Genomic DNA, 26,097 nt, shown 5'->3' with positions numbered 1-26,097 from the left:
GCTTACACACCTGCCCCACACCAATCACCATCGTTTTTGCTTCACCCCTTACTGCATCCATCACAAAATCATGTACCTCTGTCTTAGGAAAAAAAGCTTAATGCACACAAAGGTGCATTGAGATGTTTTTGAAGCAGGTATACTGGGTTGCTGCCTTCCAGTTTTATCCATTGGGCTTTTGCTGCTCAACTAAGCCTGTGGCCTTTTTTTGAGACGTCAGAGTATCAGAGTCTCCTGGCAGTAGCTACATATGCACCAAGGCCTGGAGGTCTCCAGTCCTCATTCCCACCCAGAGCAAGGCCAACTTCAAAGCAAGATCATGCAGCTCAGGGCCTTTCCGTTGAGTTTTGAATACCTCCAAGGATGGTGATCCCCACCGCTCCTTTTCATAGAATCAGAGAATCACAGAATGGCTTGGGTTGGAAGAGACCTTAAAACCCATCTATTTCCAACCCCCCTACCATGGGCAGGGATACCTCCCACTAGATCCTTTGTTGTTGTTGTTTTAAAACAAACAAACAAAAAAAACCTCTTAACTTTTAATTCCATATTCCTAGGGTCTCTGCAAAGTCTAAAGTCACCAGCACCCACTAGATGGTAGTCTAGGATAACAAGAAGAAGGCTTCATAGCCCCTAAGAGCAGCAGGCCAGGTGTCATTTTGCTTGAGGTGCTGCAGGAATGTGTTAAAGCACAAGACCTGCGGGCCCCATCCTAAAAATGCCGAGGGGATGGGAGGGAGGATCACTGAAACTGTCCTTCTGGGAAGAGATGATGTTTTGTTTCAGAGGGAGCAAGCTGGATCACCCAAAGTCGTGGCTGACTTCCAGCAACAGGTATATGTGAGAGGGCAACTAGGAACACTCATAAGCACAAAGAAATGCCTTGGAATGGTTCGTAGTCTACAGATCCCATCTCTAATCCTTTTGAAACTTAAACCCTGTTCTCAGGATTTGTCTCTCTGGACCCAGTGGTATAAAACAGTGTGCTGGTAGTCCTCATAGCTCTGGGTGGGTTCTACATAACAACAGGGCCTGAAAGTATGAGCAAGAGCCTCAGTAATTACAGCTGTACAGGGGTTGAATTAAATGGCTTAGAAACTTCGCTGATCTCCCTACACTGCTGGGAGACCCTGGCGGTTTGAGTCTGTGCTTGGCACAACCTAAGAGGTAAAGTACAAACAGCATCTTCCTCTGCATCCAGAACAGCATGCCAGCAAAAAGGCAGCTTTATACCCGTTCTTCAGCAGGACTGGAGACATTTTTTTTCTAGTAGTTTTTGTTTCCTTGAAGTGCTTTCCCAGGATGGTGGATCAGTAGTGGGATAAGGACCAGTGAGGTGGTGAATCTCCATCCTTGGAGAGTTTCAAATTCAGCTGGACCAAATTTGACTGAACAACCTGATCTAACTTTGATGCAGCCTTGTTCTAAACAGGAAGTTAAAATATAAAATGTCCTGCCCTACCTGTGTTGTTGTATAATTTTGTGATATATTTGATCTCTTTCATGTTCAGGATACTGTCTAAGATGAGCTGTGCAGGTAGAAGGGAAAGAGGACGTGGAACAGCCTTACCATCTGAAGAGGACCTGCAAAACCATGCATCACCACATTTGTAGTGTTTGATCCTAGAATTCAATCCCAAAGGTGAACGCATACAGCCCCAGCCTTGAGACCAGCAGCCAATTTTTATTGGAGCCTTCTTCCTTCTCAATGTAACCACTAGATGGGGAAGCGAGCACTCCATTTAACACAATTTCTTACTCAAAAATTTCACTTACTTGCTTTTGGCTGTTCTCATATAATGTCCTGATTCACTGCATTCTTGCCTTTCTCCCTTCTTGGTGCCTCTGTGATACAAAGTGTAGTAAAACTTAGAGAAATTAGTATATAATGGACACAAATAAACCCTAACTTTCTTTACTTGTCCTGCTGAGATGTCTCCAGGAAATTTTGAAAATTAGCACATTTCTGCATCTTGTTGGTTTATTATAGGACTGTCGCTGTGGTCTGTAGGAGGCACTACTGCATCTGAGAGCAACAGCAAGTCTCAAATACAGTACTGCAAAATGTACTGCAAATACAACAATGCACTTCTGCTGCAGAACAGGTATCCTAGGGAGCTCTGAAATGCTGCTGGTACACAAACTAAAGCAAGTTTTTGATTTTAATCGCCACCGACTAGAGGCTTCACATTGAGTACTGATCCAGGTTGGGACGCCGTACACTTCAGAGAAGATGTGGAACAATTGGAGAAGCCAGACTAGGAAAGCAGGCAAGATCTGGAAAACATCACCCACAAAGAAATATAGATGAATTTTGAGTTGTTCAGCCTTTGACATTGTTCAGACTTTCTGTAGCTCTGGTGAATGCATTCATCACAGAGTAAGTGGGCACTTCCAAACTTCAGTCTGGAAGAGGTAGATTTATAGCTGCTTATGAACAAAGCAGTAAGATAGTTCTTATTGTAGCAGAAAATATATGTATATCTATAAAGCTGTTTTCAAAGTCACATTAAAGTAATGTTGATTTCTCTGTTGAAACAGCGCTGGCAACTTAGACTATTCTTGTGTTTTCCTAAGGTAATGATTCTTGGAAGATATAGAAATGACCATTCTTGCTAAAGAGTAAAAAAAAAACATTTGCTGAGAAGCATTTATGCATGCAGCAGTCTGTGATACTGTGCACGGGAGTTGGTGCTGTGGCTGCGGGCTGCAAAGCCAGTGCTTATGCTGCTGCACAGGACACAGCTGGAGGCCAGAGCTGCTGCCTGTCTCCACTGATGTCCTGGCAGACCGTAAGACCTTCCTAGATCGTCCATTCTAGGAATTACCAGTGGTAAATTTGAGCTCGATTGCGTCCACTGACTTTTTGTAATTTCTCTGGTGATTCCCAAGTTCTCTCACGGCACTCAGGTGTTCTGTTAGATCTAGACACATGACATTTAGTACAATTCATAGCTTTTAAAGGCAAAAGTGACATTATCCGCACTGGCCTCCTGTATAGCAAAATAATTTTTCTTGTTTTGTCTGCAGTGAGCTTCATGATTGAATTAGAACATAGCCTTGAAAGGAGATATCCAATTCCGGCATAAAGCATGCTGAATTAAAGGAATTTTCTGATACTCTGGCATGTGATAGTTATTAAAAATTGTTGCCCTTAAAGGGCTGCATCTAGTCTGGATATTTCTAGCTTCAGCTCCCAGCTGTAGAATTTTATCCTGTATTTGTTTTAAATTAATATGCCCTCTCTTTATGTCTTCTGATGGCACTTGACTACTTCAAGTCATGTCTTAAGCTCTTCTTGATCGGTTGAATTAATGAGCCTAAATAAACATAGCCTGGACACTGTCATCACACCTAGGATTTCCGGAGAACCACGGCAATGCTGTGGAAGACCGCTTCTTTCAGGGAGACGAATCTGTGTGCATTCCCCAGCACACTGGATACACCTGCTTGTGTGGCCTAGCTGCACAAAGCCATAGGCGTGAGACACTTCGCAGAACTGCCAGGCGCCTTGTGAATGTTTTACACTTATTTCTGTTCTGATATTATGAGCAATTTAAACGGTCAATTACAGACTAAAATAAAATGAGAACTGAAAGTTTGGGTATAACTGCAGTGTAATTAAGTGTTTGTGTTTCTCCTTTGAGTTAGTCAATTTTGTTGTGAGTTTGGGTAATACTTGAGTCATCTTTATCTCCTATGCTTCTTTCTCTAGTTGCTTCTGTACTGTCTGATGAAGCTCTTGAAGACTATATTGTACAAAAGAACATATGAGTCCTTAACTTCTCTCTTAATACAAGATTTTGCAGTATAGGGACAGGCTGTAGCTAGTCCAGTGTGTTGCAAAATCATGCAGAAGCTCTTCCAGGCTCTTTATGACTTTTTCACATCTTGCCCAACTTCCTCCTCCAAGCTGTGGTGCCCCCTGAGATTCTGTAGAAGTATCAGTAGACAGTAAGTAGTCAATCTCTTGAAAGCAACATGAGCAACACCTTCACGCATTGGTACACGGGCTGTATGTGCAACACACCATGTAGCATCAGCTGAATGTTCCCATGCAGGAGCAGCCAGGTGCTGAGCAGCTGCCCTGCTGCTGGGTCGTCCTGGGCCAGCAGGGAGCTGGTCCCAGTGCTGCAGGTCAAGGCTGCGATGTTCAGGGCTCAGGAAAGAGCTTGTCTGGCACTTTCCAGGGACCCCCGTGCATGTCTGTGTACTCTGAGAAGGGCCTCCTCTGTTCTGACTTTGCAAATGGTTCATCATTAATATCAGACTGCATTATTATCACTGTGACTTGCAGTCACTTCTCTCCCCAGGACAAGCTGTCTCCCTCAGCTCTCAGTGTTACTAAAGCTGATTTCAGGCCTCCTGGCTCCTTCCTGCTTCTCCCCTCCAGCAGATCTTGCTTCCCTCCCTAGCCCTTGCCCAACGTCTCCCGGCAGCAAGCGGACGGGGTCTGAGACCTGCCAGCCGTCTGCTCTCGCTATGCCGCTATCTGTGCATGATGCTCAGCCGGGGAGACAGCCGCGTTCCTTCCACTGCAGCTCGTGCCGACCCTGGCTCCCAGCCCGGCTGGGAGGGCAACAGCGCAGCCTTGCTCCTGGAGGCCAGCAGAAGTCAAAGTCACAAGAAGGAATAAGGAGCGAGCCACGGATGTGACGCTGTGCACGGCTTGGGGATAACTGCTCCTCTCCAAAGGATTTCTTTCCATCTTCGATAGCTCAGTGCCTGGCTTTCCTCTGCAGCTGGGAGTTTGCAGATGCTGTCATTTGGTCTCAGCAGGCAGAGGCTGGCCCCTGAGCGAACTTGGGCTCCCTGCTGCCTCCCAAGCCTTCCAGATTCTTCGCTTCAGGTCTACTGCATGCAGGTATGGTGAGAACCTTGTAAAAGTAATAATCAGTGTGCTGATCGATTTTGCATCAAGACTTTGTTATCCACAGAGGCGATCCTAAACTTGGAGAGGACTTCTTTTTTCTGGTTTTCAGATATTCTGTACCATTTCCCATTGTCACAGGAATGGGTGATGAGGATATGGGATATATCTAATACAATTTGTTTATCTGATAAAATGCATACAAATCCATGAAGCTCACACACCTGCGATCTTTGAGAAGCAGCTTTGCTTTTGGGCTTCTTGTAAGTAAAGGCAGGTCATCGAGCATGTCACCTCACTCACTCCTGTTCCCCCTTTTACATTTTCTGCCACAGCTATGTAAGACATGCACTTTAACCAGAACTTGAGAATTATGTTATGTGCTAGTTGCCTGGAAATGTTGGTTAGACTGAGCAAGCATCACTTCTTCAAATTTCTGTCCCTCTTCTGATACCTTATTTTAAAATAACTGACCTGGAAAGTGCTAACAGACCTCCCCCATTGACTGTTTTTTGAGGCATTATTTTAAGCATGTGGATAAAACACGTATATGCATCTAAAAACCCGACTAAGGGAAAGCGTCTCATGGAAATGAAGCATTAGTAAACAACCTTGTCACTGAGTACCTAAGTAAAATCCTTCAGAGCGTGCGTCCTGCTTGCACCTCACTACCCTTGTCAGCGCCAAGAGCATGTTAGTGCTGCAAGGTGCTTGTTTGGTCTCTTGGGTGATTGTAGAGACACTCGCTCTGCATTTCCTTGTGCCTCCAGTGATCACAAGCAGCAGGGTGCTTTGAGGCCACTAGCAAGCGAGAGGCTGCAAGTTTTAGGAATGTTACAGGAAAAAGTCTGAATAATGTTTATTTCTTGCTTTGCTGTTTATATGTGTAGGCTTCTGAGATGCCTTCCGTGGTATTTCAGTGCTTAGTATTGCAAGGAATCCAGCACTAGTACGTTCGAAGCGCAAAGCCTAGTTTCCAGGAATTACAGCTGCCTAATTCCCATGGGATTTATTCCCATTGGTTACTAATGGGTGTCTGCTGGTGACCTCAGTGACATTGTAACACGAGGCTTTCCGCCCAGACACTTGCAGGCTTTTCTCGCCTCCTAACAGGGGATTAAACATCCCTGCAGCAAGCACAGCTGCAAATCCGGAAGGTAGGAGCATGTCTGTGGGTGGGAGTGTGCGAGCATTAAAAAGGGAGAGGGGGGGAAAGTTGTACGGAAGTGTGGCAGGGCGAGACGGGGGCTGGGAGCACTTGAAACCTTTCCGATCCTCGGCCAGTCGGCATTCCTTCAGTACTGGAGGGCTAAATGTTCTAATATTTATTAGGATTCCTTTAGGATTCATGGTTTGATAGTCAGAAGTAAGAAGACACCGTTGCAAGTCATTTGACCAATTCTACGCAGGTTTAGCAGGCTTCGGGTTGGGCTGGGGCGGGGATGTCCGTAGCTGCTCACATAGCAGAGGTGCCAGGAGAGGAAGCATCAAGGAGCTGGGTTCTTGTGCACAGCTTGGCCAGGGCTGGAGGAGAAGCTGGTTCCGCTGGCATCCTTACTCCAGAGCCTCACCCTTTGTGCTACCCTGTATTGACTGTCAGCCGTGCTAAAAAAATACAGTGAAACAGAGCAAAGGAAGCAGGATGCTGTTTCGTAGCCACTTCTTATCACCGTACTAAAAGAGGGCTGAGCAGATAGTGCAGGTGTCCTGGCAAATGGGACACAATTCACAGCAGCAAAGCAGAGCAGCAGCCGGGCAAGCAGATAAACACACCGCTGGCAGGGCTTGCTTCCTAAGCGCCCGAGCATGGTCTGCAGTGATGAAGAGGAGTGGAATTTTCCAGCCGGGTAGGCAGGCTGCGCGCGCCACGCTCCCGCCTCCCCACCGTTTCTGCTTGCTGATGCCCATTTAGCTGCAGGCTATGAACTGTGAGATTTCTCAGGGGCTTCTCCTAGGTCAGGAACAATCACTTGAAAAGTAGATCAGAGAGCTCACAGAGGAGGTGGCCTGATAAGCTGGGAACGTGCCTTCCCTTTGGCTCAGTTTCTGTAATGAGCTGTGAGACAGTTTGCATTGCCTCTGTTGACGGCGTGCAGCCAGCACCACTCCAAGCTTCTCTGTGCTACAATTTGGGCTCTGTGTGCTCGCCTGAGCCCAACCTGACACCCACAGGCATCAGGGCCACCGCTCCACCCTTCTGCTTTATGATCTGTGATAGGGGGCAGGAAGAACAACTACCTCAAAGGAGGCTGTAGCAGGGTGGAGGTCAGTCTCTTCTCCCAAGCAACAAGTGGTAAGGCAAGAGGAAATGACCTCAAGTTGTGCCGGGGGAGGTTTAGGTTGGGTATTAGGAAAAATTCTTCACTGAAAGGGTTGTGAGGCATTGGAACAGGCAGCCCATGGAATTAGTTAGGTCGCCATCCCTGGAGGTCTTCAAAAGATGTGTAGATGTGGTGCTCAGCGATATGGTTTAGTGGTAGGCCTGGCAGTGCTAGGTTAATGGTTGGACTTGATGATCCTAGAGGTCTTTTCTGACCTAAATGATTCTGCGATTCTAAGCCCAGTGCTGTACGTGCAGGTCAGGTGCTCCCTGCTTGTTCCAGGAAGACCCAGACAACAAATCCACACCGCCTGGCTGGGTGATGGGTGCCCACCAGACACTTCTGCAGCCCTGAGGGGAAAAGTTGTCACTGAGACACCAGTTCTGGAGACGGCTATACCTTCTTCTGGAATACTTCAAAGTATTGAGTGTTAGAGCAGGGCTGTACCCCAAGGTAAACAGGCATTTTGTCAAAATTACGAGCGTAAGAAACATGACAGAAGGGTGTCGTAAAAAGAGTGAAAAAAAAAGTCTCTGAAGAAGAGATAGGTAGAGTGTGATTTTCCTAGAGAGAACCGGTGGGAATGAAAGACCAAGTCCGTCAGGAGTGGTTGAAAGTAGCTGGTTTTAGGGGATTCTGCAGTTCAGTGAAGGAAAGCCAAGGGTGTAGAATTGCCATACAGCTCTGTTTTCTCTGAAATCCTGTAGTTTTGAATTCTCCTTCAAGAAAGCTAGTGAATGTTTGGATAAATTCCTAAAGGAAAGCAAATTGTGAAATCAGATTTGCATGTCCACGTGCAAACATTGTTTAAGGTATGCTACAGGCGCTTGGTGTGGTAATGGCAGTGTTAGTATTAGCATTAAGTTCAGTTCAGCTCATTTACAGCAGCAGCTGACTGCTTTTTCCAAATTATCATGCATAATTTCAAGGGTCAGGTAGACCCAGGCTTATATAATTTGCCTGGAATTGTGGTGAATTCATCACCACCAGAAAGGAGTAATGCAGGTTCAGAAATTTTTCTAAATAGTATATTCTACTTAAAAGAAAATTAATTAACACAGGACTATTCCTGTCCTGAAAAAGGAGGTCAGACTAGATGATCACAAATGGTCCCTTTTGTCCTTGTAATATACATATATACAGCGTTGGGAACTAATGGAGAAGAGCATAATGCCAATGGTAATACCATGTGGAGAATACCAGAGAAAATGGGCCAAGTTAAATTTGGACAAATATATCATCGGAGCAGCAGAAGTATTTCCATCCTGTTTTCCCAGCTCAGAGAAGGCAGGCTTAACCCACAGTAGCATCGGACCAAGCTACTTGAATTATCAGTGAGGTTTTTTGACATTTTCCAGCTTGTACAACTCACTGATATAGGATGCCCAGAAGTCACATGCTGTTGTCGGAAGGCCATGAAAGCCATTCCCCTGAAGTACTGAATCGCCAGTTGAGGCATTTCAGGCTGTTAAGATGGAGCAGGGTGCACATGAAGGTGCTGTATCACAGTTTCTCATCCAGAGAAACAAACCATACTGAGAATAAGTAATAACTGTGTCCACTGCTGTTCAGTGGACTGCTGCTCCTGCCAAGAAACATTGTTCACAATTTTTGTATTATTTGGCTGCGCAGAAGTCGCAGTCAGACAGGATGGTGTACCCCACGTGCAGGTCTGCAGCTTTCTCTCAACCCAACAGCTGTTTCAGTTTTGGCCTTCCTGCTACCGTGGCTGTCCTGTGGGCTGCCATCACCCTCCAAGGACGATTAAATTTCCCCCTCTGTGACTGCCCAGGACCCAGGGACCTGCTCACATCCCTCAAGCCAGAGACCGTTCCAGAGCAGCTGCTGCCAACCTAACAACCTGTTTCCCGAGTACCCAACTCTTATCCAGAAATTGTGTGGGATTCTCTTCTCCCCAGCCATTCTTTGTCACCCCATTGTCACCCAGCTGTATCGGTGGGGAGGCTGGGGAAGGGGAGCAGGAAGGGGCTGCTGGGGAGAGAAAGGGCAAAGTGAGAAAGACTCTGAACATGTTAATGCCCCCAGAAAAGACCCTGAACTGCGGAAGAAAACATGCTAGATTTGAGCCTCACTGTTTGAAATGCACCCCTCAGAAGAAATGTAGTGAAACCAGACAAGCCAGGAGATGAAGGGATAAGAACAGGTCACAATAATCTCATGCTAGTATGGGCATTCAGCTATCCTGCCTGTCTGAATTGCCTCTTGCTGTGCTAGATAGCTGTTGTCAGAAATAAAGTTGTGGAGAAAAGGACAGGGAAAGGTTCTCATACCTGTCCTGGCTGCTCCAAGAGCAGCTGTGACAAGGCACATCCATCTTGTGCTGGATAGCTCAAGTTTTGAATACTACCTTTCTCCACAGCAGGAAATATTCTTATTGAACCAATTTGCACGTGACAGTTTCAATAAGAAATATTTTTTTTTCTCTAAGAGCAGTCCCTAGGAGTGATGCCATCTCTCATGCTGGCAGCATGTTTCATAGTCCTTCAAAAACTGTATGAAAATGGAGTTCTGAGAAATGCTTCTACCTGCTGCCAATTCACAGGTGAGGTTGCAGTGCACGTGTCCCTAGAGCAGCCAGAGAAACTCAGCACATCCACAATTCAGCTGTCAAAACCTATGAGTAAGTGACTATGAGGGAACTGCCTACTACAAAAAGAAACATAGTGTGTGTACAGTTGGTTAACAATTAAAATGCCAGTAGAGCATAGAAGAGACAGCTCTGGTACTTTGCTTTTTGTGACTGATCTGCTGCAGAAGGAAAAAGTGCTTTTTCCAGCCATCCTAACAAAGAATCCAAGATCAGTGCTAATATACAATGAGGCAGCTGATGGCATCCTTGCTGAAACTCAACTACTGCACACAAAAATGGCAACAGTGAATAGGGAAAGACCTGTAAAACTTGAAAGCATGAGAACTGGGGAAGCTGTTCATGCCATACAAAGCACAGCCAGGCAGAGGCTGCAGGAGGCAGAGCGGTGTTAGGAAGGAAAAGGGCAGTCTGCTTCTGGAAGAGAAGAAATGAAAAGACAGTTCTCAATAAGCAACTATTCCTCCCCACTGGGGAGCGGGAGGTGGGGTGGGGAATTCAGGTGAGTTTCCACTAGGGAACATACTGGGGATAGAGCAGGAGATTCCAGTGGAAATATCAGTAAAGATGGTGGAAAAGTTTGACAAAATGCTGGGTTTAGGACTTCAGACATCACCACCAGCTTAGGCATTTGCAGCTCACAATGACAGGGGCTGTATGTAGTGATATACTGAGGTTTGTGAAAAATGGCATGGAACAAATGACACAGCCTCCTGAAGCAGAACTGCCCTTGCAAGTGTGCAGCACGTGTTCCCTGTGTGCCTGGGAGGAGCAGGGAGCATAAACTGACATTTAGCGTAGCTGAAACCTCTCAATCCCATGTACTCTCAGCAGAACCAAGGAGAAAATGGCCACACTTCTGAATATCAGATATGTCAGAAGTTCAGAAAAGTTTGTCTCGCTCATCAGTTGAAACCCAGTCAAAAATCGGCGGTGAGAATTTTTTCTCATCAGAAATATCAATTTTTGGCTGTCACTTTCTTTGCTGGCCGTCAGAAATTCTAACCAGAATGTCCTGCCAGCAAGAACTGCACCACATCTCTTTTAGCCCTTCTGGCCCTGTTCTCCTTGGCCTTTGCTCATCCTCGAGGCTGCATCAAGGACGAGGCACCACAGCAGCTCCACGACAGGGCATGCTGCAGTGTAACATGAGAGCTGCAGTCTATCCTACAAGGTAAAAATATGCTCATGAGAGGCACTCGCATGAAGAAACATTACAGCTCAAGTGGGAGCAGATTTACATCAGCCTGATCCAAGCCAAAATGTTTCTTTACATTTCTGCTAGAATTTTTCTGAACGTCGTGTGTTGCAAGAGTTTGAGTTTTGACTTTTTGCTTCAAAATAGGGCAAAAATAAATGTTGAAATATTGGTATTTCCCATAGGAAGGAAATTCCATTATTTGAGCAGCTCTGTGAAACAGAAAAGGAGGTTCATTTGCAGAAACTCTGCTAACTTCGAATGAAGGTCATGGCTGGACTACGCTCCCTGGGCCAAGTGAGCAGTGCAAGACAGAAAATTAATCCCAGCCCCCAAAGTAAGGTTACTGTAACAAGGGGAACCAGACCACAGAATTGCAAAATCCAGGAAAGGAAGAGTTGAAGGATTGCTTAACATATAAGAAAATCACATCTTTCCCCATGGCAATTAGCCACTGGGAATATTAGCAACTGGGTTTTCTAACGCTCCAGCAGAAACCACCCGCATTCCTCTGACAGGTCTAGGTAAGGGCTGTTCACGGACATCCTCCCAGTCATCAGCACGTTCAGGTGACAAGGGTGCACACACCCCAGTGATTCACTGCAGCATGCTCCTTAATGTGTTTTTCGCAGCAGTTCAGAGAGGTTGAGCTCTTTCAAAAGGCTAAAGCAATAAATGCTGATTGTAAAGTAGGGAACCTATGGGCTAGTAGACACAGCCATCTGCTGTTCTTTCGGTTTTTGTTTTTTTCCCAACCTGATCCTGCAGTCTCAATGCTTCATCAAAGTTGCGTACAGCAACCCAAATACGTCGGGACTGCATTTTAACAGAGATTCACATGTGGGGCTTTCCTTATCATTACATTGGGAATCAACACTTTACATCCATCTTTAGGTGTTCTGCTTTTTAAAGACCAAATAGGTAATCAAGGTCTCACTTAAAATCAAAGAGGTAATAAAGATGCAGTCATTCTGCTGGGCCTGCAAACCTCTTTCAGAGAGACATAAACCCTGTGTAAAAATCTGTCTCAAGAGCCCTTTCCCCAGAACTTCACTCGTTTAGGACTGAGGTCTTTCCAAGTTGCACAGAGGCAGAGACTGAGGTTGTGTTAAAGAGGGAGTGGGTGTTAAACAAACTGCCCTGTCCCTACATGACATTTTTAGTCTGCTTGTGAGATTAGCATAAATCAGTTTGAAAGGCACTTTACGGAGAAAATCACAAGGGAGGTGATTTGGAAAAGCTGTTCCAGGCTGTTTCTCAACAAGCCCTTTCTTTATCTTCGCTCTCAAATGGCTGCACAAGGACGGCGTTAGAAGGCCCTTGGTAACTCAGTGCCACGAGGAGCCGTGGTCTCGCCTTTTCTCATTGCATCTCACAAGGCTGCCATTGAGAGTTTCCCTTTTACCTGCTGTTGATAACTTGCAGTATCATATGGCCTCTGTGCGATGTGGCTGATGAAGTGTGCCTGGCACTCACAGGAAGAGGCGAGTCTCAGGGTCTTATCTCATTGTGGGGTTTGTTCCCCAAGGAATTGCTCCACCCTGGGAAGGCTCTGCCCTCTACCAGGGCCACCATCCTGAGGGAGCAGAGCTCTTCACCTCCTCCGTAGCTTCAGATTGCTGCTCCGTGTCCTACTTTATAACTTGAAGGTGTCTGGAAACTGCTGTAGGTAAAAGTCAAAATGAAACGTTGAGGAAATTGGTGAAAGAGAAGTTTTAAGGCAGTAATCACTGTGAGTTTAGGGCTAAAGAAGGCTTAGAGGTATTAACCTGGGGTTTAAGAAACTGGGTAGGAATTACTACAGACCCTAGGAGCCAAGCTGAACTGCAGGCATAGAGGGTGGAAACGGGCAATTATCCACCCCTAGTCAACCATTTCTCCCTGAAGTAGGTTCAGGGAAAAAAAAAAAAAAAATTGCAGCTGTTGAGAGATGGCCAAGTGCGTGGCAGCTCTGCCCCTCGCTGGGTAGTGTCAGAAATGCACTGTCCATGCAAAGAGCACTCTTCTGACTGCCGCTGATCACCCAAGCCTGCAGCAGACAGCTAACAGCGGAGTCAGGTACCCATCTGTAATAAAGCTGCTGGCTAAGCCACTGGGAGAAGCAGGGGCAGGCGCGCTAAGGGATGTCCTTCCTCCAGGACCACCCCACCGGCAGCCGATGGCCGTGAACCAGCAGAAGGAGCAGAGATGAGCTGTGCACAAGGCTGCGCTTACACAGCCTGCCTCCTTTTCCCTCTGCTGCTGGACTGGCTCTCATCCACATTTCTGCAGGAACACTTTGGGTGCGTAGTGCAGGCAGAACGCTGGAATCTATGCCACAAAACCAGAGACATTTATTTTGGGGGAAAAAAAAAAAAATCTCACATTCCAATATGTGTTTTGCTGAAAAGATAACTGAAACTTTGCGGAGTACAGGGCTAGGGTTTCCAGTCCCCGGCTGACACTCACATGACCTGAGACCTCACTGAACTTCTGTATCCTTCAATAGGAAAACTAGCGCTGTTTCCTCCATTTACAAATGAGCAACTGAGTCACATGAAGACCAAACAATTTGTCTGGTGCAGACAGTGTGTCCTTGCCCCCTGATGTAGCAACGGCCTGTGTCCGTGCTGATTTGGCAGACGGAGGAAGTTGAAACAAGGGAGAGTGATAGAACTAGTCAAGACCCTAGGCTCCAAATGGCCCATCCAGCAAAATCCCACCTAATCACCCTCCTGATTGATGTCTGTCTTTTTCTGGAAGGAAGCCAGTGGGTGTTAGGAGCTGCTCTCTGTAGCAGGGGGCTGAGGAGGTTTAGCTCTCCCCTTCCCACAGAATCCAATGGGGACAGAGGGCTTGGGGATTTCACTTCCAGGACTCTGCCAGACGAGCCTGACACTGAGGCTTTGATCTTCTCCCTGCTGGATAAATCACACTCCGTGGCAAGTTCTGGCTGCAGCCACAATGCGCTGCCGCTGGTGTGTACTGAAGCTGGGGCACACAGCAAAGCCCCTGCGCTGGTGCCACCTGAAACAGGGAGAAGTCTGCCAGCAGGTAACAACCAATGCATCCCCCTGTGAGTTGAGGAATAGAAACAGAAGTGCTGTTGGAACCTTGGGCTTGTATTTTGGTGATAATTCTTCACTTTACCCCATCCAGAAGCCAGCACTGACTATGTGGTTCGCACACCTTCAAATTGACTTGGCATCATGCATTACTGTAAATGCACCACTAAACCGTGCTACTAAGTTCTACATCTCCACATTTCTTGAAAACCTCCAGGGATGGTGACTCAGCCACTTCCCTGGGCAGCCTGTTCCAGTGCTGCACAACCCTTTCAGTAAATAAATTTCTCCCAATATCAACCCTAAACCTCCCCTGGTGCAACTTGGGACCATTTCCTCTTGTCCTATCACTTGGTGCTTGGGAGAAGAGCCCAGTCCCCACCTCGCTACAACCTCCTTTAAGGTAACTAAAGTACAATAAGGTCTCTCCTGAGCCTTCTCTTCTTCCAGTTAAACAACCCCAGCTCCCTCAGCCGTGCCTCATAAGACTTGTTCTGTAGACCCTTCACCAGCTTCGTTGCTCTTCTTTGGGCACGCGCCAGCACCTCCATGTCCTTCCTGTAGTGAGATGAGTAAAGACAGCGCCTGCTTCCTTGAAAGCAGAGTTTGGCTCACTGACAGGCTGCATTGCTAACGTATTTCCTTTGCACACTCAGTGAATGGATTCTTGCCTTGTGACTCGCCTAACACACCACTGGGAAATTACAGCTATCTGGCGGAGGCACAGACACATGTCCATCCCCTCGGGCCGATCTGGACAAACCACAGAGGTGTGTCTGGATCTCTGAGGCCCTGCTTACACAGACAGGGCTGGTGAAGGACCTGCCTGCTCGGAGTATTCAGCTGTTGCTGCCGGATGGATTTCTGCTCACAGCCACCCTCGAGGAAGGCAGCAGACTGAGGGGGCAGGACTGGGATGGGGATGAGATCTGGTTCTCATTTAACAGCTCGTCCTGCTCTCTGTTGCTACTAACTCTCTTTGCAGCTTGTGTGAGGAGGGAGAAGAAAGTGCAAAACCTCTGGTATCGTTAAATCCAGCACGGACTATATGCAACATCACGGTGACAGGTGCTTGCTGTCCTCTGGTCTCCTGCAATCATCGAAGATTTTTTCAGTCTCCTCCTACATGCCACTCCCCCACCCCCTACTGCCATGTATCCTGAGCATATTACAGTCTTCCTTTCCTCTCTCAGGAGGTATTGCTCAGAGCTCTCTGCTAACGCTGCACCTTTCTAAGGAGAAAATTCTGCATCCTGCCTTTGAGCTTAAAGAATTAAAGAACAAAACAACTCAGAATAATCCCCCAAGCCGAAAAAGACCCGCTGTTGTCCTGCTCGACAACTGACGCTTGTTCCAGGTGAGTGGTTTTGTCAGCAAATCTGGATGCATGAATAAGAGTGGTGCCAGGTCCAGTGGCTGGAGGACAGCAGGCGATTTCCTTGGGCACATGCATGAGAGGGCAGGAGGGATAGCTCTCGCCCTGCTTCGGGAGAGGGGACTGCCCCCAAGGGAGTGCTTTAAAAGTGGGACTGTGTGCTCAGGGCTGGGTGAAATGCCTGGTGGGCAGGCAGAAAGAGCCAGCCTCGTCACAGGACATCAGTATGAGCAGGGGGCTGTGGAGAGAAAGGGACTTGTCCTCCCAGGGTTGGATTTAGGCTGCAAGCCAGCTGATCAGTGAGCGATCACTGTCACTGCAGGGCTCAGTGGGGATGAAATTCCTGCCCATCGCATGGTCCCCTCCACTTGGCCGGTTCCCTCACGCCGAGATGCGCCAGCGGCTGGACCCTGGGCAGATCCGTTCTCCTCCTGCGTCCATCGCTGTGGCAGGAGTTGGCTGGGGGGCAGGTGGCTGCCAGTCAGGGAGTGAAAAATGGACAAGCCCTAGCACTGCACCGAGTGGGAAGCCCTGCCAGGGGCTGCTATAGCAACTCGAAGATGGCTGAGTTGAGCCCAGTTGGGCTGGTGAGTGGAAGTTTTCTGTGTAGGCACTTTGGCTGCATTGCTTTCAGCGTGTGCTGCCCTTACGAGGGCAAACAACGGGGCGGGCTGCAGAGGGTTCAAGAGCAAGAGGGGTGAGGGTGCCTTCAGCCCAAGGCTTTGTGAGCCCTCCCTGTCTTGGTCCTCAGTACTGGAAAACAGAACATGTACTGCACAGCGGCTGGATTCAGTGCTCCTGACAACAGGCACTGAGCTACCAATGTGGGAGTGAGGCGGGAGTGGAGGCACCCAAGACGGCCCCTGCGAAGTGCCAGTTTTTCTTGGTGCTGGAGGTATGTTGTAGATTCCTGCTCTGGAGTGCCCGTTGGCTGCCCAGAAGCAGGTAGGACTTGCTTCCTGTTAACCTGCAGTTGCCAGGCCGCTGAGCAGAGCCCTGAGAGCAAGGCACGGCCCTGCCGGCCCTCCATGAGCAGCCTGGTGCGTCCCTTCCTCCCAGGCTTGCATCTTCCCTCTCTCCTCACAAGGGTGGGCTATTTAATTTCTGTCTCCTTATTTTCTGACCCAGCTCCAGAAGCTGTCCACCTCAGAAAAACTAGAGCAGCTTTCTCACGGACCCTCTCTCCCCCTGCAGAGATTCCTTCTCCTTCTTCTCCCCCTTAGCGTGCTTCCCTGCTGCTACTTGTGGAGACTTCCCTCCTTGAAAATCCTACTCATTTTGATATTAAACATAATAGCAGAGTTTCCTTGGAGACGAGAGAAACAGTGGGCTCAAAAGTGCTGATTATTTCACAGTTCCTGGCTGGCTTTCAGCAATGGGAAAAAAAAAAAAAAGAGAGAGAGAGGGAGAGAGGGAGAGAAAAGGAAAAGAAAAGGAAAGGAAAGGAAAAGAAAAGGAGAGAGAGAGAAGGAAAGGCAAGAAAAAGAAAAGGCAAGAAAAAGAAGGAAAAGGAAAGGCAAGAAAAGGAAATAAAAAAAGTAAAAAGAAAGAAAAAAGAAAAGAAAAGAAAAGAAAAGAAAAGAAAAGAAAAGAAAAGAAAAGAAAAGAAAAGAAAAGAAAAGAAAAGAAAAGAAAAGAAAAGAAAAGAAAAGAAAAGAAAAGAAAAGAAAAGAAAAGAAAAGAAAAGAAAAGAAAAGAAAAGAAAAGAAAAGAAAAGAGGAAAAGAAAGAGGAAAAGAGGAAAAGAGGAAAAGAGGAAAAGAGGAAAAGAGGAAAAGAGGAAAAGAGGAAAAGAGGAAAAGAGGAAAAGAGGAAAAAAGGAAAGAGTTGTGTTAGAAAGAGGGAGCCTGGGGCAGCCACTCTTGAGGGGGGCACCGGCCACTGACTTGCTTTTCCAGTGCTGTGTCTTTACAGCAAGGCTCGCCTGAGCACCGGGCCAGTGCTCATGGCAGTGCTGTGACAGCACACGCTGTACCGAGCACCACAGCTTTGGGATTCTGTTGCCACTCCAGTCCCTGGAGGCTGGTAAACTGCAGAGAGGCTTTTTGATGGGCAGTTCTAATTTGGCTGATTTCTGTCAGTCCCAGGAGTACAACTGACTAATTAGGTTAACCCTTTGTGTATTTTTCTACACAGACTTTAGCAATAGTGGGACAACAACATAAATTTAAGTCGTTATCTCCTATCCATTTGTCCCAAGGTGTGACAAGAGGGTTTGTCCCAGCCAGAGCTTGAGTCCACCAGGAGACACCGGTGCTCTCCTCTGCTCTGTTGGCCACACAAGTTTTTGCTTTGCATTGGGGTTGGGTTTTTGCTATCTGGCTGACATGTTTGCTGTACTTGGGCAGAGGGAGCAGGGGACAGACCGAGTGCTGATGCTCTGCCCCACGAGAGAAAAAAGGGGAAGACAAAAATGCAGAAAGTCTTCACTTAAACTTTGCATTGACCTCCAACACCAGGCACCATGGCAAGAGTGCCCTGTAATGCCGCATCCTGCCAGTGTCCAGGAACTTCCTTGTCCCAGAGGAGTATCTCACAGAGGATCACACTTGGCTGATGGTTCTCCCTCTGCTGAGACACCCCTGGGGTCCTCACAATCCGTCTGCAACAAATGGCACTTGGTCATTTCCATGAAGCAGCGTTTTCTTGTTTATTTTTCAGCGTGGTGCAAGAGTGCTGTGCAGGGGTTAGAGGGTGAGAGAAGAAGAGAGGGAAACCAGACCATAGCCCTGTGCCAATTATATATACAAATCAGTTCCAGGACACGGCTGGGGATGGGGTTGTGTCAGTGCTGTCTGAAAGGCCTGCAAAGCCTTGTCACGCGGTGTCTCAGCAGGAGATGGAAGGACCACAGAATGGCTGAGATTGGCAAGGACCTCTGGAGATCATCTCATCAACGTTCCTCCTCAAAGCAGTGTCAGCCACAACTGGTTGCTCAGGACCATTGCTCAGAACCATGCCCAGTCTGTTTTTGAGTATCTCTAAGGATGGAGACCCCACAGCCTCTCTGGGCAACCTGCTCCAGAGCTCAACCTTAAAGAGTAAAAAAAAAAAAGGGAAAAAACACAGCTCTTTTCTTATGCATAAGTAGAATTTCTTTGTACTTCAGTTTGTGTCCACAATGTTATGCTTTGTTCATTCTTGCATAAAGGGTGATGTTCCCTCCTCCCCCTCCTGGCCTATTCTTCCCGAGGAGCCTGTACTTGTCTTCTGCAGCTCTTCCGTTAGGTGAGCTGTGCCACCACACCTCTGTGAGTTCAACGAGACTGCAGCGTTGTTACTTTATGTGGATCTCATAATTTCTCCTTTTGGTTTGCCATGTTGTTGTGGTCACTAGCATACATGCAACTCAGAGGGGCACACACTTGTGCTCTTTTTCCCAGAAAATTGTGAGAAATTGCATCATTTTGCCTTAGAATCATGGAATGGTTTGGGTTGCAATGGATGTTGAAAACCATCTAGTTCCAACCCCCCTGCCGCAGGCAGAAACACCTCCCACCAGCCCAGGCTGCTCAAAGCCCCATCCAGCCTGGCCTTGAACACTTCCAGGGATGGGGCATCCACAGCTTCTCTGGGCAGCCTGTTCTGGTGCCTCACCACCCTCTGAATGAAGAATTTCTTCCTTATACCTAACCTTAACCTACCCTATTAGTTTAAACCCATTACCCCGTGTCCTATCACTACACCCCCCTGACAACGAGTCTCTCCCCAAGTGAGAGTGTCAAGTGTCTTCTTGACACTTCCTTATTTATGTGCCTACGCTAGAGGTAGGCCTCTGTTTTATTTTATTTTTTTCTAAGATCTTCTTTTTCCACACCACCCTGCGCCCTGTCCTTGCCAACCCAGTCTATCACTTCCTCATTTGTCTGTATTAGTCATCATCTCCCTTTTCCATTATTTCTAGCTTAAAGCTCTCCTCACCAGGCTGACCAGATGCTTGCTACCATACATCTCATCAGGTTGATCCCATCTCTTCCTTGAACCTCAAAGAGTGTCTCCATGGTCATAAAAGCCAAAAACCTGTTATTTACACCAGCTGATCACCCGCAGGATCCATTCAGTCCTCCACAAGTCCCTCTCACAAGCAGGATCAGTGAAGACAATGCCTGGCCCACCATACCATGCCCTTGACCATTGCCTCCAAAGCCATGTGGTCAAGCTTCATATGCTCTGGGAGTCTTCTGGCCATATCACTTGGGGCAACAGCCCAAGGGCTGGACAAGCATCAGCATCTCTCCACAGCATCCCTGATCTGAGCCCCAGGTAGGCAGGAAACCTCTCTAGATGACAGAGCTTGAGAGACGGGGGCCTCTGTCACTCTCAGAAGGGAGTCTCCGTTCCTAACCCTCACTGCTTCCTCCTGGTGCTCCTACAGGGTTCAAGCAGCTCAGAGCGCTGTTGGTCAGAGCCCCCAGCCCACCTCTCTTACCAGGGCTGAATCTGTCCCGTCGCTGCAGTTCTGCAGGTGAAGCAGGAGCGCTCCTCTTGTTGCCAGAAGTCACAGTCTTCCAGCCTTCCAGCCTCCTTATGGGAGTCTTTATTTCTCAACCTAATAAGCACAGAGTCTGCTTTCCCCTACTGCGGTGCAGTTCGGGGTTCACATTCTTCTATCTGCTGTCAGATGTGACTCAGAATATGCAGTCAACCTTTTTTCCATCACCACAGATGCTGCACAGTCAGCTGACCTCTTCATCCAGATCCCTCACTTGGTGGTACAAATCCTCAGCCAGTGCACACCTCCTGAAGGCAAGAGACCATTCCCCTGCCCCAGCGAAAGGTCCTAGGCACTTCCTGCAGAGTTGCATCCTCTCTGTGTCTGGGTTGAGGCCGCTAATGTACCAGCAATGGCTCCAGCCAGTGCTGGGGACCATGCCCCAGCGACCATCACCCCCATTGCACAAATACAGCGGCTTCTGAGCACCTTCTGTGCAAACTGCTGTCTCTGATGGTTGCATCTCCATGAAAGTACACTGCAAATAGAGAACATAAAGCTGAGGCCCAGGCATGTTTCCCTGGCTGTTGGGCAAAGGTTTGGGGAGTGGGGAGAGGACATCTCTTTTTAATCACCTGGTTTCTTCGCCTGTCAAGAAGCTGCTTCATCCTCTTTCACTGAATCAAATCTAGGCTGAGTCCTAGCAGCCTGGCCACAAAGACCATCTTGCTCAAGTGAAGAGAAGCAATCTGCACTGGGAAGTGTGAGGCAGAGTCTGAACAGGACTGATAGATAATGATCCTGAAACTCGATTAACTTAGGTCTTTCTGTGTCTGCATCTGTCTCCCCCCCGTTCAGACTGCCTTTCTCTGTGTAACAGCTGCCAAGCAGGTGAAGGGCACGAATAAGGACATGGGGCCCAGTGTGTATTAAAAGATTCTTTAGTAAAAGCACACATTTAAGATTTTTCAAGAAGTTTCTCTGCTGACTGCAATATTTTACTCTCTTAGTTTCTGTTTCTAAGTTTGGAACTACCCAGTTCCCAGTGTTTCCGGGGACGAGGCTCTCCCCGTGAGCCACCAGGCTGCAGCAGAGCAGTGGACGCAGAGCAGAAGTCTCAGTCTGTGTCGTGGGGCTGTTTCATTGCTGTCCTTGGGACTGCAGATGGATGGGCAGACTCATGCTTGTGCCCAGCATTCCCCATTGTGCAAAAGTTACATAAATTTGCAAATAACCCTCAGTAGGGCAAATAACCCTCATCAAGGCAGATTTGCATTGCCTTGTCAGAGATCTGAGTAGAACTAGGATACCATTCGGAAAATGAAATGAGTTTCAAAGAATCATAGAATTGTGGAATCACTGAGGTTAGAAAAGACCTTCAAGATTATCAAGTCCAACCACCAACCTGACCTTCTGAGTCATTATGGAGCAAACTACCTAAGCCATGAGCAGCCAGTTTCTGCAGGACTGTAGTGTCCTGATATTGCTTAGCTCCTGTTTACTATAAAGTGATATTTAGGGATAAGCCTGCAATTGGAGGTAAAAGTATGTGACCTGTGACATGGGGATGAAAATCTGCCTCGAGGCTACCCCAGTTAACCTTCCAGTGAAACTGCCTCTTGCATTCAACTCCTGCATCCAGATCATTCATTAAAATGTTGAATGGGACTGGTCCTAGAAATGAGCCCTGGGGAGCACCACTAGTGAGCAGTCACCAGCCAAATGTAGCCCCATTTACTAAAACCCTTTGAGTTCTACCATTGAGCCAGTTCATCACCCAGTATAGCGTGAACCTGGTTATCTCACAGTTAGACAATTCGTCCAGAAAGATGCCATGAGGGACAGTATCAAAGGCCTTGCTGACATCCAGGAAGATTACATCCACATCTTTCCCTTCAACCACCAAGAGGGTGACCTTATCATAGAAAGAGATCAGATTACTAAGGCGAGTCTTTCCCTTGATGAACTCATGTTGACTATGCCTGATAAGAGCTTTGTTCTTGAAATGCCTTTCAATCTGCCCCAGCACAATCTTCTCCAAGATTGGTGAGTATGCAATGGCTACTTCTGCTTCCCTTTCAGCCAGGATTTTGTTACCTGATGTCTTTAAAACATACTCATGGAAGGTGATGTACATTGGATGGTTTCAGCTTTTCTGATTTGTTAGCTTCTGATTTGGTAGCTTGAGCGGAGACAAGGCATAGAGGGGAGGGATGTTCCTCAAACACAGCACAAGCTGGAAAAAACACATCTCTGTTGATTCAGAGATTCCTTATTTTCAGCTCTTTATCGGTCCTTAAGTGCTCTTCACAAATCTGTCTGTTGTGCCCACCCTCCTGTGCTGGAAATCCTCTCCCCATATAGATGGGAAGATGACCACGTAAAACTCTGCAAAAAGCATAACAAAAAATACAGTGCAAAAGTCTTACTTCCCCATTTTTTACTTTCACCATCTTCTGATTGTTGTCCCTAAAACAGCCAACATTCCACTGTTTATGTGAAACTTCACTGCCAGGAACTAGGCATTAGTTTTGCAATACTGACCTTTCTTACAAAACATCCTGTCCTTCCTGGTCTAGTCTTGAAGTTACCTCCAAAAATGCTCTCTCAGATATCTCAATGCTTTTGGCAGAGTGGAGACTGGAGAAGCAGCCATGAATAGGAGAACCTTCACCAAGAGATCAAAGCCACCATGTTCCTCCTAAGAAGGAAAATCCATGCCATTGGCAGCCTGCTTATCTGCGAGGAGTGTATTTTGATGACTTACTGCAGCAGTCTGAGAACTTCCAGCTGATGCAATAGAGAATATTTACACAATTTCAGGCTGGCAATGCAGAGGGAATGTGCTGTGGAGGGGGCTGCTGTATTGCAAAATATGCAGATGGAGAAAGGAGCTAGTCATCGAGAGGGTGGGGACTTTGCAGGAGCGAGTTCTTCTGGTGAGCTTCTTCTGTGAGATAAGCGTTGCTCTGAGAAGGCTGCTGAGCATATGGTGGAACATGGGATCTAGTGACTCAGCCTGAACTTTTCCCACATCAAAATAGAAATTTCATTTTCTTTGCACAAAAATACTGTCTTCCAGTACATGTGGATGGGGAGACATCTGGAGAAAAAAGCAGGTGAGTCCCTTTATACAAGTGGGTTCTGCTCCCACCTTCCCTGTACAGGAATTCTTGTCGTTGCTCTGGTATGGTCTGACTCTAAGAAAAAGTTTGGAGGAGAGATGAGTCTACATTTCCATACCTGTGTTTTAGTGCAGGTCTCTTGGGGTCACCATGGCAAATGGGAAGCCTGGTTTGCATTTAGCAAGCCTGTGATGGACGATTTCAGAGCTGTCAATGACTGTTTTCCCTTCACTGAAGAAATGGGAGCTTTGTGTGTCAAAGTGAGGTAGCACGTTACCTTACCAGGGTTTGCTTGGTTGTCTGGTGAATAGTGGTTTGGGTGTAGGAAAGCCTTGGAGGGTTTGACACTTTCTTTGGTGGTTTATCTTCTGGAAATGTTTGCCTTGGACAGTCAGCCATCTGCCTGTAAAAAGTCTCACTTTGTCCCACAAGGCACTGACAGTGCAAACAATTACATTTCTCACTGTTAGGGCAGTAAGGTCTGGGACAGGCTTCTGGAAATCCTGCAGACAAAGGAAGATAAGATTGATCCTGTTAAACCCAGGAAAGGGATTATTCAGTGAGTCTGATAGCAAAGAGTGAGATCTGAGAGGTGTCCTAATGTAGGGACAGTAATATTAGTAACTGCTAAGACAGGAGGATAGAAGATGTGTGAAATCCCTGTCTGATTTGAACCTGACAGTTAATAGTTTTGTTTGTCTAAATCTGTAGCTGGGAGACAACTAGATGATACAAGACTCTTCTAGGGTAGAGAGATTTTTTCTTAATGTACTGTGAAGTTCAGGAGGCACAAATTCAATGCACTGAAGAAATATGTAACTTGGAGTTTCCTTATCTTGTGCATAACTGTGAAAAGGAGGCAGTCTGACAGTGAAAAGGAGGAAGACAGGCAAAATTTTCACCCAGTCTTATGTATATTGGCTCTACCAGCGGAAAAAAAGTGGGGGTGGTATAATGAGGAAGTGAACATGTGATGAAGCGAGAATTAGGTCTCGGTCCAAAATCCATGGAATGCTGTTGCAAATCTAAGAGCTTGGGTGACCCACAGCAGCACTGCAAGGATCCTGCAGCAAAAAAACATAATCTTTGCCAGTGGCCTTCACACAGTCTTGGGAGGACTTGGAGTGACTTGGCTCAGCAGCCTCAGGCATGTTTCTCTGCTGCTCTGAATCTCGTGAAGGCATTAGCATCTGTGTAAATGATTCTTCTATTAGAATGGGGATTTCCAGGGGAGGTTTAGGTTGGATATTAGGAAAAACTTCTTTACCGAAAGGGTTGTTAGGCATTGGGATGGGCTGCCCAGAGAAGTGGTTGAGTCACCATCCCTGGAGGCTTTAAGAGATGTTTAGATGTAGAGCTTAGTGATACGGTTTAGTGGAGGATTTGTTAGTGTTAGGTCATAGGTTGGACTAGGTGATCTTGGAGGTCTCTTCCAACTTAAATGATTCTGTGATTCTGTGATTCTGTAATGAACATGAGGCTTTCCTCCACGTCTCTGCTGGAAAAGACCCTGCAATGTGCAATCAGAGCTCTTCTGTTCAGGGGTGAAATTTAGGAAAAAAATAAACTTTTTTTTCCACTGGCTTCCACAGTGTGGGGCATCCCAGACCAAGCATTCATCTCTTTCAGGAGGGGAGATCAAAATGCCCGGCAAAGTGAGAACTCTGGTGGTCACTGTGTGAGCACATGCTGAGTGGAGATCTTGCAGTGCCCCATAGTGGCAGGCTGGCACATGCAATGCCATTAGGGTGATGTGTGATGTCTGTCCCTTTCTCTGCCTGTGTCCATCTTTCTAAGTACAGGTGAGGGGCCTGAGAGGGGCCGCTTATGTTGACCACACAGTCCGACCTACATAAACATGGAGCATGGCAGTGAATGGAGCACAGAACAGTTTTCAGGTGGCTGGGCCTAGGCCTAGGCCTGCCTCGTCCTGGACAGGAGTATTTAAAAAAAAAAAAAAAAAAAAAGCTCTGCAGATGGGTGCTTGATTTGTGCCAAATCAGTGTGGGTGCAGCAAGCTCTGCACAGTCCCTCTGCCCTGAAGGGGCCCTGTCTCTGTCATTCTGAGGCCTGGCCATAGCCAGCCCTGCCCCTCTTTGGGGTCTGTCAGCTCCAGAAGGTTCCAGACCCCTGCACACCCCCAGTCTCCTACTGGGCCCTGTGCCTTCCCTCGCTGCCTGTTACACAGGATCTCCTTGCCTCCAGCCAGCCCCACTCCTCTGGTGATGCTCTTGTAGAAGTGTAACCCACAAACAAGTCAGGCACTGTGTGTTGTGGTGGCCTTTCTGTACCAGCCAGTTCTGCTCTGAGACCTTCAGACCAGTCCTCTCCCCTCGTTGGCACTGGGACCAGTTCTGCCTGTACAGACCCATCCCTGCACCTCCCCTGCATTTCCACCAGTTTTCCCCATCCCTTAGGGGAGCAGCTCAAGGTATCTCTCTCCCTTTCCCTGGGCTGAGGGGGAAACGCATGTCCGCTGCTTCATCTCATCTGACAGTTGTGTTTCTAGCCCAGGAGAAAATGATAATGTTGAAAAAGTGATCCAAAAATAAGCTTACAATGTGCGTTAACAATGATTTTTCCAGACCTTGTATTCAGAGTTTGATTCAGTTGTGAGGCCAGGCTCTGAGGCAGAAAAATTGATTGATTAATTACCTATTTTTATTCTTGTATGGCTTCAAGCCTGAATACTTAATGCCTTCTTTTAAAGGTGTTTAGATTTTAGGGAAGCAAAGAGACATCTGGAGGGGTTTTCAGAATCATCAGTGCATCTTTTGCATCTCCTGGTTCTTAAATATATTTAAAAATCTGCTTCTCAGTATCAACTCAGTTACAGATGAAAACGTTTATTTAATAATTCAGTGTCATTATTAAAATTAAAAAAAAAAAAAAAGAATACAAATAATACAAGTCATACCATGAACTGATGATGGCTGTTTTGGCTGATGATGGCCTTTGATTCATTATAGATATTTATCTGGGTACAAATGACAAAGACTAGATATGTATTGTATAGAGAATATAATCCCAACATGTGATGGTTTCTTTGACTTAAATTTAGGATTGCAACTGGAGCAGCTGTTATTTGACTTGCATCTCCAAAGAAACGTCTCTCAGCACCTGCT

General features: G+C 47.0%; 1 protein-coding gene across 15 annotated transcripts in view; it reads left to right on the top strand.

The window, feature by feature from the left end:
• The first annotated feature begins 4,502 nt into the window (after window positions 1-4,502).
• Window positions 4,503-26,097, top strand: part of SLC1A6 (solute carrier family 1 member 6) — a 40,523-nt gene continuing 18,928 nt past the window's right edge. For 2 of the 15 annotated variants that reach the window (XM_080566217.1, XM_080566216.1), the window contains exons 1-2: window positions 4,529-4,864; window positions 15,235-15,398. Coding sequence is in view for 5 of the 15 variants with exons in the window: in XM_080566218.1 (XP_080422344.1) it covers window positions 4,757-4,864 (108 nt within the window). In the remaining 10 variants the exon portion in view is untranslated. Of the gene's footprint in view, window positions 4,865-5,976; window positions 6,028-15,234; window positions 15,399-22,490; window positions 22,967-26,097 lie in introns of those variants that run through there. The other 13 variants (XM_080566224.1, XM_080566222.1, XM_080566221.1 and 10 more) reach the window with 10 other exon arrangements.

This window comes from Anser brachyrhynchus (assembly GCF_964034855.1).
Source record: "Anser brachyrhynchus genome assembly, chromosome: 23".
Taxonomy (NCBI): Eukaryota; Metazoa; Chordata; class Aves; order Anseriformes; family Anatidae; genus Anser; species Anser brachyrhynchus.
The sequence above is the reverse complement of the archived record's forward strand: the minus strand, read 5'-3'. Positions and strand labels throughout refer to the sequence as shown.